At 37.6% G+C, this 14,691-nt stretch overlaps 1 protein-coding gene across 4 annotated transcripts in view; it reads left to right on the top strand.

Annotated features, from left to right (window-relative positions):
• RCOR3 (REST corepressor 3) overlaps window positions 1–6,436 on the top strand; it is a 49,416-nt gene extending 42,980 nt beyond the window's left edge. For 2 of the 4 annotated variants that reach the window (XM_019635521.1, XM_019635520.1), the window contains exons 11-12: window positions 3,083–3,324; window positions 3,796–6,436. In XM_019635521.1, coding sequence (XP_019491066.1) covers window positions 3,083–3,324; window positions 3,796–4,140 — 587 coding nt within the window. In that variant the 3' untranslated portion in view covers window positions 4,141–6,436. The remainder of the gene's footprint in view (window positions 1–3,082; window positions 3,325–3,795) is intronic. The other 2 variants (XM_019635523.1, XM_019635522.1) reach the window with 1 other exon arrangement.
• The last annotated feature ends 8,255 nt before the right edge of the window (window positions 6,437–14,691 follow it).

Genomic DNA, 14,691 nt, shown 5'->3' with positions numbered 1-14,691 from the left:
CCTAAAGGTGAGAAGTTTAATTTAAAACCATGGTTCAAATGGACCTTCGCCTTTTACATCTTCAGGAAGAGAGAGAGATGTAATCACTGTATTTAATTTCCTTCATAATAAAGCAATCAGCTGACCCTGTTTATTATAAACTGTGAAAAAAAGTGGGCCATCCTTCCCCCAGGTACAAATTGTAACTAAAGGAGCTCTCATGTCGTAGGTTGTTCAAGTGAGTTGCTCAGCACTGCTACCCCTGCTTAGGTTGTCCTCCAGACCCTAGCTGGAGACTTTTCTAAAGGAGCAGTGCCAGTAAGTCTAAAGTTGGTGTTTTACTCAAGTTTGACGAGTTATCAGCCACAGTATAGAGCTTAAGCATTCCATCTTCTAATCAAAATACACTGTTGAGCAATAAGTGTTATTGGGAGTGTGAAGGTGATAAAGAAGTCAGCCATGTGTGACTCTTGTTGTTTGAGAAAGAAAAACAGAACGAAGCCTGTGGGGAAGCAGAATCAGTCATACTTCCTGAGCACTTCTGGGGTACTCAGCATTGTAGTAATGCTGGTGCTGATTTGCATTCCATAGGACCGTACCTCCCAACCTTTTCACACTGGGGCAAGCAGTGGAAATTAGGAAATTTGTCACAACACACTGAGGCCAACAAATGAGGCTGCTGTTGTCCACAGAAGACTGCCAAGGAGCCCTAGCTCATGTGCAGACCCTGCCCAGGCACATTGCAGGCTGAGGACATTGGTATCTGGGCCCACTTGTTCTCAGGACCTGAATGGGACCCTCAACCAGACTGCAGAAATCTGCACTGGCCTGAGGCTCAAGATTTTGCAAAGTAGTTAATACAAAACTACAGTACAAGAGTTAATAATAAACATACCTAGGTGACTTGGAAAAGTCCTTGAAATCCAAAGTGTCTGGGAAAACTAAAGCTCCTATAGGAAGTAGTAGCTTTGGTCTGTAATTCTGGAGATGCAACAACATTGGTGACAGGGTGAAGTCCATTGAACTACAGAAAATAAAGTGGAAGATCAAAAAAAATAGAGTCAGAGGAAGAGGGGACAGTTATATAATGGAATCAGATGTGGAAATAATGGTAGGTTTTAGAATATATTTTGCTAAACCAATAGGTGTTCTGAGGGTTGTAATAGCTGCAGACTTAGAGTCAGCATTAATCCTACTGTGATGTCTCGCTAGGAATACAGAAGATCTAATCCTAGATTTATTTAAGGTTTTTATTTCTAAACTTATGTATTCAGTAGGTTTGGTCATTTCTAGAATGTAAATTAAATATTCCTTATGAAAATTAGTATTCTGACAGAACACTGCATCTAATTTCTAATTAGCAGTTGTTTTTCAGTGCAGTGATCCCAAATGAGTTGCTGTTTTCCAAAGTGTAAGTAGTAGAGAAGTACTTAAATATGTAGCAATAATTCCAAATATGAAATATAACCTTGAATTTTTATTGCCAAATCCTCAGTGGAACCTAGTCACAATTAGAATTTATACTCAGTTATGAAGTTCAAACTGGAAATTAGTTCATGGATTTTAAAAGAATATAAATTCATTCATTATGTTACTAAAATATTATAAATAATCTTTGAGTGTCATTATTACTTTATTGTTATGCATATGTCTGTCCCTGTAGAACAGAGCAAATGAGCATAGTTCACATACCCAAAACTCTGTATTAAAAATGGGTATAGCTTAATGTCAGACCTTCCCCCCAAATGCTCTAAGAGTCAGCCTAGCTAGTTGAACTTAGCAAGAAATACTTATTCCCAAGTTCTCGATATAAAATAAGGGCAGAATTTAAAAACAGGAATTATGTCATATCATGATGGTGCTTTAAGATAATTGGGTAATACCAATAGGTATCAGTAAGACTATATCTAGCCTTTCTACTGGGGTATTAACACACCCTTATATTATCCTCCCCTCTGTGATTGTATGCATGTTAAGTTTATTTCAACCCCCATATTTCTGGCTTCTTACACACTTTATATCATAGGTATCAGTATTTTTTTTCTCCATTCTCATCTCTGTGATTAATGAGTTATTGTTTTCTAGTATTTTTAAAAGCAGTTATTAAGTTGTAAAATCAAAAATTTTGACAACTTTATTTTAAATGCATCTCATTTTAGACTGAGTCAGTGAACTTCTTTTAGAATTCTCTTAAGAGCAAATTATTATCCATCTGATTATATAAAATCACTTTAAATTTTGTAGCGTGATTGACTATCTTAAGTTCATAAATCAAATATTATCCTTTATTATAATAAAATTTCCATAATGAAAAGTTAGTCTCTGAATGTACAATCCTTCTTAAATTTAAGGTATGATAAACACAAGTGCTCTACTAATAGTTGCTACTGTAACCTTATTCCTAAGTCTATAAGGCATAGTTAGGAACCCTTCATATATACACTCTAGAACTATTAGATGAGATAAAATCCAACTGACTCTGAAAAATAGCTTCCCATTTTTTGTCCATCAGATTGTGATGATTCTCCTGCTTTTTAAATTCTTATTTCTGTTCGTCAGTACCCTGGTGAGATAGCAAGTAATCACCAGTTGGTGATTAAGTTGGTATTAAGACCAGAATTATAATGCTTTTCTTAATGGGGGAACCCTAAGGCGACTCACTCAGTCCATTGAGGGGATGAAAGAGATGGCTCATTCCCATCCTGTTTTGTTTACAAACGGTGTTGCTCAAATTTAGGTGACTGGCTACTAGGGAAATAAATGAATATGGAATTGAGGATGGAACAAAGAATTCAATGCTTTACAATAAATGGACTGTATTTGAGAGTTCAAGAGAGGATTGGAGAAAATAACTGAGTATGTAAAACATGGTAAGTTTCTGATTGTTCAGTTGAAGGCAAGTGGCTGGCTCCATGAAATGACATAATTGAGTGTTTTCATCTGGGACCCTGATATCTTAGCCTCTATATCAGAATTGAGAAATGAGCAGAGTTTATCAGAAAGGATTTTCATTGCTGGTATCTTTTGTGTGTGCATGATGTATAGTACACACAGTTCTCCTTACTGATCCTTCACCAGGTGTATTATTTACTTTGCCTTCCAGGTGTCCGAAAATATGGTAAAGATTTTCAAGCTATTGCAGATGTAATTGGCAACAAGACTGTTGGCCAAGTGAAGAACTTCTTTGTAAACTACAGGCGTCGGTTTAACTTAGAGGAGGTATTGCAGGAGTGGGAAGCAGAACAAGGAACCCAGGCTTCTAATGGTGATGCTTCTGCTTTAGGGGAGGAGACAAAAAGTGCTTCTAATGTGCCATCAGGGAAGAGCACTGATGAAGAAGAGGAGGTGTGTTTGTGTATGGAATTTGAGCTAATATGAGTCGAGGAAGCACCATTTTGTGTGGTGTTCTGTAAGGTTAATTTGTCAGAGGACTAGCTAAATGAGCATGAAAGGCTGACAATACACTTACTCAGTGGTGCATCTCTTGTGACTCTTAAGTCATATGACATGCTAAGTTTCTGCTCCTAGAAGAATGGAGAGTGTATTGTTCTTTCATAGTCTTATTTTTATTTCCAGTGTTAAGCTGTTTACTAATAAAGATGCCTGTTTGGTAGCTTCGTTGCTTTTTCGGTTTTTGGTTTTTTTTGTTTTGTTTCGTTTAAAATAAAAGAAGCTTGTGCTTCCAAAATATACTGGTGTTATGTTTTTGTTTTGTTTTGATTTGTTTTGTTTTTCCTGTGACAGCCCAAACTATATTGCGTTAAGTTCATTAGGAACTATCGTCTCATGTGTGTGTTTTTGTTTCCTCACCTCTAGGCACAGACCCCACAGGCTCCTCGGACTCTGGGCCCATCACCTCCTGCCCCATCATCCACTCCAACACCAACAGCCCCCATTGCCACTCTGAACCAGCCTCCGCCACTGCTCCGCCCGCCGCTGCCTGCCGCCCCCGCTCTCCACCGGCAGCCCCCTCCCCTCCAGCAGCAGGCTCGGTTCATCCAGCCCCGGCCAACTCTAAACCAGCCTCCGCCACCTCTCATTCGCCCTGCTAACTCGATGCCACCCCGCCTAAACCCAAGGCCAGTGCTGTCCACGGTTGGTGGTCAGCAGCCACCTTCACTTATCGGAATTCAGACAGATTCACAGTCCTCCCTGCACTAAAATTAAATCGGACAGAGTTGCAGTGACTTCACTCTTCACTAGACCAGTGCCCACCTGACTGAGGCAAAAGAGGAGAGACTGAGCCTTCCTAGATCCTGAGGCTGCGGACTAGTTGTGTGGCAGTGTGCTAGCAGAAGTGGCTGTCTAAGAAATTCTTTAGTTCACGCATCTGAGATGTTACACGACAAAAAGCCTACAGTTGGCCTCCTTTCTAGAGTATATGTTCAGCAACATGATCTCATAAAAGGAAAAAAAAAAAAAAAAGATTAAGTATTCTATATACCAAGGGTTTTTTGTTTCGTTTTTACTGTATTTATTTTATTGAGATTCTTTATATTCCTGCCTCTTCATAGTCAAGGCTCTTAGTACAGGAATATTGACTTAGGAATTGTGAGAACTCCTTAAGTTTCTTAAGTTAAGGATGTTTGACTTTTTCTTTTTTCTTTAATTTAATTTTAACATTTTCCTATGTTAGGAGTGCAAGAATAAATAACCTGCATTTCAGATTTTGACGTATATTCATTTAATGCATATTTAAGAAATTATAGCTGCATATCCCTTTTTTTCAAAAACAATCTTGCTTTTTTTTCTAAAGGAATGTTAATGTATTCCTTTTCAAAGAAAGCAATTTAATCAATTGCAAAGCAATTATATGAAATCACAAAGAATGTACTGAACCTACTAACTGTTTAACATACAGTTTAGGGTCCTAGTGCAAAGTCCTTGCCTAAAGGTCATTGACCCATCATCTATCAGTAACTAGAGGATCAGAATATTAATTTTACATATGAATGAGGACTTAATTTGTTAGAGTATGATGTTTTTAAGTTCCTTGAAAATGGAGTTCGTTTTGATTTTTTTTTTTTTGATGTTTCTAAATGCTATCTGCTTTTAATTAGTAGTTACTTACATTTGGGGACTTTAGGAGAGAATTATATTTTGTCAGTTATGTGGAGATAGTGGTTATGGAAGCATTTATTTACAGTGCCCTTCTTGTGTTTAGATTCTGAACTTAAAATTGCCCTCGTACTTATTAATATGGTCTGCATTTAATACAAAGGATGATTTCTTGATAAATCTCTATTGTACTATTTGGGTACATTTGTGTATTCCTTGCAGCCAACCTGTATGGCTGGATTTGGTTTAGGGTTAAATCATCAACATTATTTTATAAAATAAATTTAAGAATTTGTTCTGTGTTATCTAAAGATGTATCAGTATATTGTCACAATTGTGCTGTTAACCTAAAATGCTGAGACCCCTTTTTATAAAGAAACAAAAAAAAAACATTTTAAGTCTTCTTAATTCAACACATAATCATTAAGCACCTACAAAGAATATTTTACAAGTGATAGTATTTCAACAATGTGTTACTAATATTTTTGATACAATGATTTCATATTGGAATCATGACTTGTGCAAAGGGACAGATCGCTTAGATTGCTATAGTAGTGGAACTTAAGGCTGAATGTTTGCACATTCATATTCTCATCACATTTAGAACTACTTCACAAAATGGTCAACATCTAAGGACCTAATATATGTTCTGAGAGGTCTTATAGTCCCATATTATTGGGAACATAGTCCCTACCATTGGCTCTAAAGCCTTAAAGAGCTATGGACTTAAATCCACTGATTAGTTTTAATTTTGTAATTTAGACTACTTTCCACAAGGACTTTCAATTCTTGCATAATCTAAAACTTTTTCCAGGATGTGTCTGTCATTCTCATTGGATCATAAATAGTTCCTGCCCCTGGATAGTAACCAGATAAAGTCTGAATTAAAATACTTAAATATTCAAGAATTTATACTTATTTTTACTTTAAAATCATGGGGGACAGTTAGTTCTGTCTTAAACTATATAAAGCATTTTTTAAAGTACTTAGATTGTCTTGCATATGTGCATACTATACAGCTTTTATTGTCTTGTCTCGTCAGTAGACCTTCAGTATACAGTATGTGGGATATGTCAGTCAAGTTGGTCAGCACCAGCATCTGTCCAGCTGTTCAGTATATTGTGATTCATTTAAAATCTATCCCAGCAGTGGGCCAAGGTGCTGTATCTGAGGGATGTGCTGTAATTTGAGTTACATACACTAGAGCACACAGTAGGAAAATCTTAGCTTCATTAGTAATATGACACGTGTATATAGTAAGATGTCTTTATTGTGTGCTTTGCATATTTTGTAAATATTTTGCACGTCATTATTATTTTTCTTTTTTGTTTAAGCAGTGTTTGGCCTGGAAGAGTGATATGCTTGCTGCTTAATCAAAGGATTAAAGAGTTAAAGATGTCTATGTCTTCTATTTTTATATAAGTTCATGTTGTATGAGGAATTTAGGACCTCTTCACTGTGAAATTCTAAATATTGTTTTTTTATAAAAAAGCAAAACCTAGAAATGTTTTAATGACGATTTCATTAATTTCAAGGTTATTATTTCTGAAAAATCTACACCCAAGTATTTTTTTCATTACATACCTAAAAATAAATCACACTTTTGATATACCTGGTAATATTAATGAAAAAATATTTTTCTATAGTTTAATTCCAGTGTAGTACGGATAGAGGGAAAGGTAAGTTATGATCAAAACATTTTCTTAAATCATAATCTTAAAGCTAATTGAGTAAAATATAATGCAAAATAAAGATGAAGGAGAATTCTGTCGTAAAATTCTGTCGTAATACAGGCCTACATTCTTTTTAGGAATAGGTGTAGGGAACAAGCAAAAAAACAACTCATGATTTTCAAAAATATTAATGTTGTAGGTACTTTGACTACAGTACCAAGTTTAGCTAGTAAATATGTTGTATTATTTTAATGTTTCTTCCTGCTATCAAAAGAATATGTTACCTATAAGTATTAATAACTGTTGATCACTCAACACTGGGATATTAGGGTCTCCTCAAAAAGAATAATAATCTGACTTAGAACTCAAAGCAGGATCTATTTGTTTGTGCTTCCCCCAAATGAATGATGAATACATTCTGATTATAGGAAACACAAAAACTAAAATGCGTATTAGTTTTTTAACTTAGACATTTAGTCATTCTTAAGAAGGTAACAAAATAAGAATACAGAAAGGATCCAAGAACCAAGTTTGAGACCATGCTGTTATAAAATGTTATTAGAAACTACCTCATTTTCTGACAACATAAATGGGAGTACATAAACTGCTTTCTCTTAGCAAAAAAAAAAAAAAAAATAGGTCACATGTAACTCCTCCCAACTTAAATCTTTATCATAACTTGACCGCCTTGCTGAAAGGATGTTCACCAATAAATTTTAGTAACAATAGTGTTTGGGAATAAAACATCAAAAGGAATACCCCCTGGATGTGTGAGTTTGTGTCTTAAAAGGCCATGTAGCCTTACCTGCCCTTTTTCTGCTCTTAAAAGTCCTGTATCCTTAAGGGAGGAGAAATGACCAGCAATTCGCATTGGATTGGGATGTTTGCAAATTGTTGTTACCAGATTAAAAGTAGACTGTTGTCTGTTGATAAGGAAGCAGGTCTTTACATGTGGTAGCTGAAACCAGAATCTTAAAGCTGGAATTTGGGTGAACAGAGGGTCGAAGTCAAGGTGCTGGGAATGTAAAGTGGAGAGGTCTAGAAGCAGTCTGCAACGTAAAATAGCGTAAAGGTTAACCTCCCAGAATGTTATGTTTCTCTGGATTTGTTAAATGTTAAATTTTCATTTGGTATGATTTAATCTTATTTACTCAAGTAAGGCACAATTACCAGTAACTAAGAAGATCCTGAATAATACAAGGTATCTATCTAGCTTACTGCCCAAAACAGCTTTCACAATTGGGATTTGGCTTCAAGAGGCCTTTATTCCCAAGACCATTTTTGTTCACATGCTGTGCCCTTTCCAAAAGGGAGTTCGAAAACAATCAGAATTATTGAGGGGCTTGTCACTTGGCTTATATATACGTGAGTTCTCCCTCTACCATGATGACTCTTCCAACTCCACTGAGCAAGTTACTTCACCTCTCTGTACCTCAATTTTTCTTCCCCACCAAAGTCTTACTGAAATGACAAGAAATAAAAAACTAATAATCCGTAGTTCTGGAAAGCTGGGGGAGGTGCCACCAGAAGACACAGATAGATTTATGACAAAACCTCACAGAATTAAGGAATCTCCCAACTCCATAAAGGCAAAAGAACATGGACATTCTCAGAAGGATCCTATAATAACCTCAAATTAGAGGCGGAGCTACGGAGCAGTCCCCAGAGATTCTTGCTTTCTGGCATTCATGCCCTTTGTGGGCTGGACAGAGAGACTTGCTTTGAACCAGTACAACATAGCAAAGGTGATGGGATGTTACCTCTGTGGTTAGGTTAAAAGATTGTAACTTCTGTTTTGTTGATACACTTGCCTTCTCTGCTTGCATGCCTTGATGAAGCAAGCTGCCATGTTGGCGAGGCCCACGAGGCAGGGATCTGAGCCAGCCCCCTACCAACAATTCGCAAAGCACTCAGGCCCTCAGAATAACAACCTGCTAGGAACTGAATCCTGCCAACAAATATGTGTGCTTGGAAATGGATCCTTCCCCAGTTGGGCCTTGAGATGACCAGAGCCCAGCCACCTTGATTGCAGCCTATGAGGCCGAGAACTCAGCTAAGCTGTACTCAGATTTCTTCACACCACAGAAACTGAAATAATGAGGGTTGTTTTGCGCTACGATTTGGGGTAATTTGTTATGCAGAATAGAAAACTAATACAATTGATAACATATATCATCTTTAAAAAAGTTTAAGTGACTATATTAGTGATGGACAAAGCAAAGAATATTATCAAAAGGCTGGCCGATTGGCGCGTTGGTTAAGAGTTGGCTTGGGACGCCAGTTCTGAGCAGCAGGGCCCCAGTTCAGATCCCACATGGGCCAGTGATGCTGCGCCCTCTACAGCTAAGATGGTGAACAACAGCTCGACCTGGAGCTGGGCTACTGTGAGTTGCTGGCGACGGCGTAGGCTGCAGTGGGGCTGCAGTGGGCTGCCTTGAGCGGCCGTCCAATGGCCAGTGACCGATCTGCCTCACCCGGGAACAGCGCAATGATAATACCAACTTGGGCCAGTGAAGCGACGTCCTCCACAACTAGACTGAAGAACAAAAGGACAGCAACTTGTCTGTCCCCCTTCCCCCGATTCCCCATAAAATCTTAAAAAAAAAAAAATTTAATGTAACACCAGGGGTTTCTCAACCTCACCACTATTGACATTTTGCGCTAGATAATTCTTTGTTGTTTATTGTAGGATGTATAGCAGCAGATACCAGAGCATCCTCTCCCCCACCCCCAGTTTGACAATAAAAAATGTCTCCAGCCATGATCAAATGTCCCCCATGGAGCAACAACATCCCCAGTTGAGAATCATTGCAATGCATCATATTACTAACATAAAGGGGGAAAGGCCATGTGATCATGCCAATAGACACAGAAAAGACATTTGACAAAATCCAACACCCATTCATGATAAAAACCCTCAGAAAACTAGAAATATAGAGGAACTTCCTCAACCTACTAAGGGCTTTCACAAGAAGCCTTAAGTGAATGCTCTCCCCTAGAATTGAAACCAAGGTAAGGATGTCTGTTTTCACTACTTCTATTCAACAGTTTACTGGAGGCTCTAGCCAATGCAATAAGGATAAAAAAAGAAAGACATACAGATTGGAAAGGAAGAACAAAAATTGTCTTTGTACATGGCATGACCTTGCATGTAAAAAAATACTAGTAAAAAACTAAAAACCAACTACAATAATGAGTTTAAGAAGGTCACAAGATACAAGATCAATATAAAATCAATTGTATTTTTATGTAGCAGCAATGAATGATCTAAAATAGAATTAAGAAAATTTTATTCACAATAGTATCAAAAAATAAAATTTCAGAATATATCTAACAAAAACGTGAAAGACTTGTTCACTGAAATTTATAAAATATTGCTGGGACAAATTAAAGTAGACCTAAATAAATGGAGAGATATCCCATTTTCACTGACTGGAAGACCTAATATTATTAAGATGGCAAATCTCCTCAAATTGATTTACAGATTCAACCCAGTCCCTATCAAAACCTTAATAGGCTTGTTTTATACAAATCGACAAGCTAATTCCAAAATTTATATGGTAATGCAAAGGACATAGACCAGGAGTCAACGAACTTTTCCTATAAATGGCCAGACAGTATATATTTAAGTCTTTGCAGTCCACATAATCTCTGTTGCAACTCTTTATATAATTCACAGTCATAGAAAATACATAAATGAATAAGCATGGCTATATGTCAATAAAACTTTACTTAAAAAAAATGCCAACCTAAATCTTAGACTAGCCAAAACAACTTTGCAAAAGAACAAAATTGGGTGACTTACTGATTTCCATACTGTTATAAAGTTACGTTAATGAAGGCAGTGTGATATTGGTGAAAGGATGGACATATAGATAAGTGGAACAAAATAAAGATAATCACACATATATGGTTAATTGATGTTCAATGATGGTGACAAGGTAATTCAATAACAGAAAGGACAGGATATCTGTATTTTTAAAAATCCTTACTTCATACCATGCACAAAAATTAACTTGAAATGGGTCATAGGCTTAAATGTCAGAACTAAAGCTATAAACTTCTAGAAGAAAATTGGGGGAAAAATATGTCACCAAAAGCATTGCATAATAGAAAAAATTGATAAATTGGATTTTATCAAAAATTAAGAAGATCTTTTCAAAAGATGCAACTAAGGAAATAAAAGAACAAGTCAATGACCAGGAGAAAACATTTGCCAAACATACATCTGATAAAAGATTTGTATCCAGACTACATAATGAACTTGTAGAACTCAATAATAAGAAATCTCACAAGTCAATAATAAGAGGACAAAAACATATTTAAATAGGCAGCAACTTTGGGTAGACATTTGCCAAAGAAGATATGCAGATGGCAAATGAGTGTTCGGAAAGATGTCACATCATTAGTCATAAGGGAAATGCAAAGTAAAGCCACAACGAACGAAGTACCTATCAACACCCACTGGATGACTAATATTAAAAAGACTGACAATATCAACTGTTATCAGGGATTTGAAGAAACAAGAACCCTCTCATATGGCTGGCAGGAATGTAATATGATAGAGCGATACAGCCACTTTGGAAAACTGACAATTTCTAACAAATTAAATGTACATGTACAGGAAGAACTAGTAATTTTACCCCTACGTATCTACCTAAAGAGAAATGAAAATGTGTGTCCACACAAAAACATGTATAAAATGTACATAGCAGTATTATTTATAATAGCACAAAACTGGAAACAATCCAAATGTCTATTAGCTGGTCAATGGATAAAACAAAATGTGGTGTATCCATACAATGGCATACCTATGCAGCAATAAAAAGGAAGAAAGTACTGATCCATGCAACAAAATGGGTGAACCTCAAAAACATCATGCTGATTGACACAAAATACTACATACTTATTTACATACATTTTCCAGAAAATGCAAAACCATTGAAACAGAAAGCAGATTGTCTCTTGCCGGAGTTCAGGGCTGAGAGTGGGGGTTGCCAAAGGGCAGAAGGAGCAATGGATTTGTTCTAACATTTCATTGTGGTTATGGTTGCAAAACTGTTACATTTAGTGAAATTCACTGATTGGCTGAATTTTATGGTATTGAAAGTATAACAGTAAAGTTGTTTTAAAAAGGAAAAAGAAAAGTATGAAACAAAAGTTATGTGCAATCGCAACAGCCGCAGATGGGGTACCATAATGAGAGGCTCCCCCTTGTGCCTATAGAATATCACATAGGAATTCTCAGGATAGCGGGGCAAGGCCATGGAATACTGAGGTGTCTTTGGAGTCGAAGACATTTGAACTTTATTTGTCAGGCTTTTTTTTAGGCTAAGCCCTTCCTGAGCTTATGCCTTTTTTTCTTCCTGTTTTCTGTAAAATGGAGGTTGCAGCTAATCAGTGTTACATGAGCATTGTTTAAAATCTCTCCATAGATAGTAGGCACCATTCTCAAAAAAGAAGAAATACCAAATAAACAGTCTTCTTTGTTACTAACATTACAAAGTCTAACAAAACAAATTGTGCCAATCAAATCTTATTTCATGGTTTCCAAGTCTAAATAATAACCTTAAAAATCTATATTTTAACGCCTTACGGTAACTATGCCGAATAAATATGTTAAAATGTCTTCCAAGTACTGACAGAAATTGCTTGTGTGAATCTTCTTAAAGAAACTGTCAAAATGGACAGATTCCACATGTAGCCAAGTGGTACAAATGAAAATGGCAGGTCTAATTTTAAAACAATAAAAAATCTCATTTCTCCAGCAAAAAGGCAGACTATCAACCAAACCATGAACAGGGAATGGGAGAGGTGAGTGCGTGTATTGAGTGGAGAACCCCTGACAAATACAGAATATATGGCCACAGGTATAGCATAAGTCTGCTTTTTAAAAAATCAGTACTGAGCCTACACATAATAGATAAGAACAGTAGGACCAAGTAGGAAGCAAGTAGGACCAAAGAACCATGGTCTTTCTTGAGCTCCTAAGCTAAAAGAGCAGCTGCTGGGTGCACATAGATAGGAGATGTATGTCCACACCAAAGCCTGCACACGGATGTTGATAGCAGCTTTATTCCTAATTGTCAAAATGTGGAAGCAACCAAGATGTCCTTCAGTAGGTGAATGAATAAACTGTAGAGCATCCAGACAATCGGTGTAGCTTTTGAAAACGAGTCTTTGAAAAAGGGGCCTTTTTATTTTTTTATTTTTTTAATTACATCAGTCCTGGGAGAAGGCCTCGCCCCCAGCTCCCCCTTGCCTCTCCCGTCGTGGTGGTCAGCACACTAACCCTCAGAGCTGGGCTTATTTGATGAAAGCAAAAGAGACTGCATATCACTGGTCAAGAAATTAAATACAGAAAACCCATAGGCATTCCTTCATTTCTTGCTTATTGCAGGACCTATTTAGTGAGCATTATAGGTGCTCAGGACGCTGAGGCATTGCTTTTTGCCTAAGAGTGGTTCGTGGCTCTGTCACATTTTCCATTACAGGCAAAGACTTTCCACTGTAACTTGCAATGGAAGTTAGAGGTGCAATATAAGGCCCAAGGAGAGGATTTTTTCCTCTTTGTCTGATCTCACTGATCTCTAGGTGATGGAAGATACGACCTTTAACCTTGTTGGAAGAACCCATTACTTGGATAGGTCTTGTCACAGAAGGGCAGCCTGAGGAAGATAACACATCCATCTACTGTTCCAGTAGGTGGCACCCTCCTCTCTCCATCGCCACTATCTCTTCACTGACAGCCAAGGCTGCAATCTCGTACCCTTTTCATTTATCCAGCCAATTAAACAGCTAAAAGCCATGTCTTTCTGAAGTCAGGGAGTAATCTTAGGGTGCTTAGAAAAAAACAGATTAAAAAGTTTAGCTCTTTTCTTCTATATAAAATGTTAGGGTACGGTCCAATCCTGCTCTATTTTTGTGGATGAATTTCGTTTCAAGACTGAACTCTGTTTATACATTGCAAATGTTTTGAGAGCACTAAGTGATAAAATTTGCGACCTTCCTAAAGTTGTTTTGTTTGAATTCACACCAACCATCTCTTTGAGGGGCAGGATGCTATAGTGGCTAAGAGCACCAGAACCAGACTTCCCGGGTTCAAATCCCACCTCTCCCAAACTAAGACTTTTTCAATTTGAGGGAAAATTGTTCAAGAGATGAGTGTTTTCATCTATAAAATAGTGCTGATGATTAAATGGGTTAATGTGGATGAAGCACTGAGCACAGTACCTGGTGTATAAGACATCATCTGTAGGTTCTGTCCTTCCCATCTACCTTCAAGATCCCTGAGGAAAAGGATCATGTCTCCTCCATCGGACAAGGCTAGATCCCAGTGTCTGTCTTCTGTATTATTCCAGGCCCTCTGCCCAGGATTCTGGGATTTACAAGGGGAGAGGAACTGGGAAAGTGTTCTTAACTTCCATCTCAACAGCCATTTAAAATTCCTCTACCTTTCTACTTAGACTCTTAGCCCTGGAGTCACGTGGCCCCCTACTTCCCACCGCTATGATTCACCATCTATCCCAGCATCTGACTCCGTCATATTTCAAGCTTGGATATCATTCTTGGAACAAATTGACTGCTTTCTTCAGTTGATAGGAAGATGGGTGGCTGGGGAGGGACAAGTGGATCAGTCAGTGACAGCACCAGGGACCTGAGCATACCTGCAGATACAGTCCTAGACCTTCCCATTTCTACTTTCTATTTACAAAACGTATTGACTAGAAGTATGGGGGCGGGGAAGGTCATGAGAGGGGAGGAGGAAGTCAGTAACCGTAAGAGAATGTGTACTGTGTGGAAGAACAGGGAAAGATACTAAGAGTCATAGAGTGTCTGCTCTGCGTCAGGAGGACAGAAATGTTATCTCCTTTAATTCTCACAAGAACGTCAGGTGGATTTAGTGTCCCAAAGTGATGCCCACAGGCCCGATTTCGGCATGGAGCAGTTAACCTGGCTCACCAACCAAAAGGTTTGAATC

The sequence above is a fragment of the Hipposideros armiger genome, unplaced genomic scaffold (assembly GCF_001890085.2).
Source record: "Hipposideros armiger isolate ML-2016 unplaced genomic scaffold, ASM189008v1 scaffold_22, whole genome shotgun sequence".
Classification (NCBI taxonomy): Eukaryota; Metazoa; Chordata; class Mammalia; order Chiroptera; family Hipposideridae; genus Hipposideros; species Hipposideros armiger.
Note: the sequence above shows the minus strand (reverse complement) of the source record. Positions and strands in the feature narration are given on the sequence as shown.